The sequence below is a fragment of the Limulus polyphemus genome, unplaced genomic scaffold, assembly GCF_000517525.1.
Source record: "Limulus polyphemus unplaced genomic scaffold, Limulus_polyphemus-2.1.2 Scaffold2690, whole genome shotgun sequence".
Lineage (NCBI taxonomy): Eukaryota > Metazoa > Arthropoda > Merostomata > Xiphosura > Limulidae > Limulus > Limulus polyphemus.
In genome coordinates, this window is record NW_013668300.1 from 139,095 (window position 1) to 142,702 (window position 3,608).

General features: G+C 31.2%; 1 protein-coding gene across 1 annotated transcript in view; it reads right to left on the reverse strand.

Moving 5' to 3' along the window:
* LOC106467648 (filamentous growth regulator 23-like) overlaps positions 1-3,608 on the reverse strand; it is a gene marked incomplete at its 5' end in the record, with an annotated part of 43,559 nt that overhangs the window by 9,444 nt on the left and 30,507 nt on the right. The window contains 2 exons of the mRNA XM_022395843.1: positions 593-690; positions 1,948-2,083. Of these exons, the coding sequence (XP_022251551.1) occupies positions 593-690; positions 1,948-2,083 (234 nt within the window). The remainder of the gene's footprint in view (positions 1-592; positions 691-1,947; positions 2,084-3,608) is intronic.

The following is a 3,608-nucleotide window of genomic DNA, read 5'->3' on the forward strand; positions in this document are numbered from 1 at the left end:
GTATTGAGGAAGAATAAACTGGTTTAATCAAGAAAGGACTCGTATCGCTGAAGATTCTAGAAGAGAATTTCTACCGGAAACAGACAAACAAGCAGATACGTAACAATACATTGACGAGATAATAGATAATTCACAGAAGAATAGATACAATGCTGAAGCTTGATAGTAAAATAATTCGTTGTAGTAAGTAGATTCCAAAACGAAATTCTAGTCAAGAAATTGCTATTACTATCTTTCAGGTTTCGAAATATTCTAACAAGAAATGTAACGTGAAAGTATACCATAATTAAACTTGGTGAAAATATTCCAATATTAATGTAACGTCGAAGTATTATAACTACAAATATGATGTATAAGCCCCCCTCTCCCAGTGGCACAGCGATATGTCTGCGGACTTGCAACGCTAGAAACCGGGTTTCGATACCCCTGGTGGGCAGAGCACACATAGCCCATTGTGTAGCTTTGTGCTTAAATAGAAACAACCTGACGTATAAGTGTTCTAATAATAACTCTAACGTTTTGAATTTTAATAAAAAAAATGTCTTAACAGAGTTTGGATTTTATTTTATTTTATTATCAACAAGAAACTAACCTGTTGACTTGAAAAGGACAAAAGTTTCGAGTTTCCACCACTGTTCTGTTCTGATATTTCTTTTTCCAGTGCATGGAGACCGTAATATATTGTTGGGTCTTGAAGAAAATATGTATTGTAATATACAAAAAGAAATTTAGATGAAATAAAACAAAGAAATACCTAATAATTCAGGACAGAGAAACATACGAATATTTATCTAAAATCGTAGACAGGTAACAATGTTCTATGGTTAGTAAATCATCTGAATTTCAGCAATGAAATAAAGCTACACATAAAAGAAATCGTACAAGAAACAGTGGTGCTGCCATCTTTCGAAAGTTACAGTAACCATGTTATTCATTTCGGTACTCGACTGGTTAACTGTTAAATGGCTTTTTGTTCTATTTTTTAAATTTTAAGACACAAAATGTAGTTATATTAAAGATATCTATAATGGGTTCATAACTAAGGTATTAAGGCATTTTATAGCTTTTTTATGTATATTTTTTTATATACTTACGTAGGTATATGGTGTGCTTTAATAAGTAACGTATTCATTTACTATAACTTATATCACAACATTTTTTTATTCATCGATGATTTCTCTTAATATTTTGAAATTTACACCTGACGTATCATCAATAATCTTTAGATTATCATCAATAACCTTTAAATGTTACCTGATGTATCATCAATACTCTTTAGAAGATGTTACATTATGTATCATCAATGACCTTTAGAATATGTATCATCAATAATCTTTAGATGTTACCTGATGTATCATCAATAATCTTTAGAAGATGTTACCTGATGTATCATTAATAATGTCTAGATGTTACCTGATGTATCATCAATAATCTTTAGAAGATGTTACCTGGTGTATCATTAATAATCTTTAGACGTTACCTGATGTATCATCAATAATCTTTAGAATATGTTACGTAATGTATCGTCAATGACCATTAGAAGATGTATCATCAATAATCTTTAGAAGATGTTACCTGATATATCATCAATAATCTTAAGAAGTTGTTACCCTATGCATCATCAATAATCTTTAGAAGATGTTACCCATTGTATCATCAACAATCTTTAAAAGATGTTACCAGATATATCACCATTAACTTTAGAAGATGTTACCTCATGCATCATCAATAATCTTTAGAAGATGTTACCTATTGTATCATCAGTAACCTTTAGATGTTATCTGATGTATCATCAGTAACCTTTAGATGTTACCTATTGTATCATCAGTAACCTTTAGATGTTACCTATTATATCATCAGTAACCTTTAGATGTTACCTGATGTATCATCAGTAATCTATAGAAGATGTTATCTGATGTATCATCAATAACCTATAGAAGATGTTACCTGATGTATCAGCTGGAAAAATGCTCCAGAAGTAGTCCATTTCGAAACAAGCGTCAGCTGTGACGTCAACAATAGTAACGTTTACATTACTTTCACAAACTTCTCTCGGACCATACAATTTGAAGTATGGAGTGAACTGTAAAAAAATAAGTGTAACATGACTGATAGCGAAGTAAATATGTATGAAATATTTACGGCTGGTATATTTAGGCCTAAGTTTCGAAGATCGTAAAAGAGATAATGGGCAAATACTTTGAATACATAATTATGAGGCTGCATTAAACAGCGTAAAAGATATTTTATGACATAAAAATATTTCTTATGTGTGACAGAGAAATATGATAACTAATTTTTATGCTATTGCCTCACTAGGTCTCAAGTAATTCACATAATTTTAGATCTCACTCTTTGTTGATAGCGAAAAAATACCTTATAAAACATTCAACTTACAACAATAAAAGAAAGGATATCCAGTTGAAAAGTCAATGCATTCTAGTCATCATTAAGTACTGTAGTACTTAACAGTAGGGAACGTGATGGAACAAAGTGGTAGATATAAAAATCGCCTGTTTAAAACTAACTTTAAAATGTCTGAATATTACCAATGACTATTTCACAGTGTTGGGTGAGCAAAACTAAGCTTATTGTACTTATAAAACCGCTTAAGTCTCTATTTACGTGTTTATGGAGCGAATAAAAATTTCATCATTTCAACGAATTTTCATCAAAGTAATTAGTGACTTTTCCAGACAAGACCACAGAAAAAATGACGAACCTTATCGCTCTATTTCTGTCACAGAATCCGTCAGGGATCCCAGTGATTCCTTTCTTTTACCGAAAAAAGGACACTAGTATATATAAAAAACGGACAATACGCTATTTTGAGCATATAATTAGATTTGAGGGTAGGTTGGTTGAGTTCGTGATGAGTAATAACATTAAATAAACAGACCTCTCTATCATCTAGCATTACTTACACAAACCTCTCAATTATCTAACATCATTTACACAGAACACTCTATCGTCTAACCTTATTTACACATACTCTCTATCATCTAACATCACTTACACAAACCTCTCTATCATCTATCATTAAATTATACATATATCTCTATCATCTATTATTCCTTACACAGACATCATTATCATCTAACATTACTTACACAGACATATCTATCATCTAACATTATTTAGAGAGACCTCTATATCATCTAACATTACTTAGAGAGACCTCTATATTATCTAACTTCACTTACACACATCTCTCGATCCTCTAACATTAATTACACAGATTTCTCTATCATCTAACATTACTTACACAGACCTCTCTATCATCTAACATTACTTACACAGACCTCCCTAACATTTAACAACTCTTACACAAACCTCACTATCATCTAACATCACTTACACAGACCTCCCTATCATTTAACATTACTTACACAAAGCTCTCTATCATCTAACATTAATTACACAGACTTCTCTATCATCTAACATTACTTACACAGACGTATATCATCTAATATCACTTACACAGACCTCTCTATCATCTAACTTCACTTACAGAGACCTCTCTATCATTTAACATTACTTACACAAACATCTCTTTCATCTAACATTACTTACACAGACGTATATCATCTAATATCACTTACACAGAC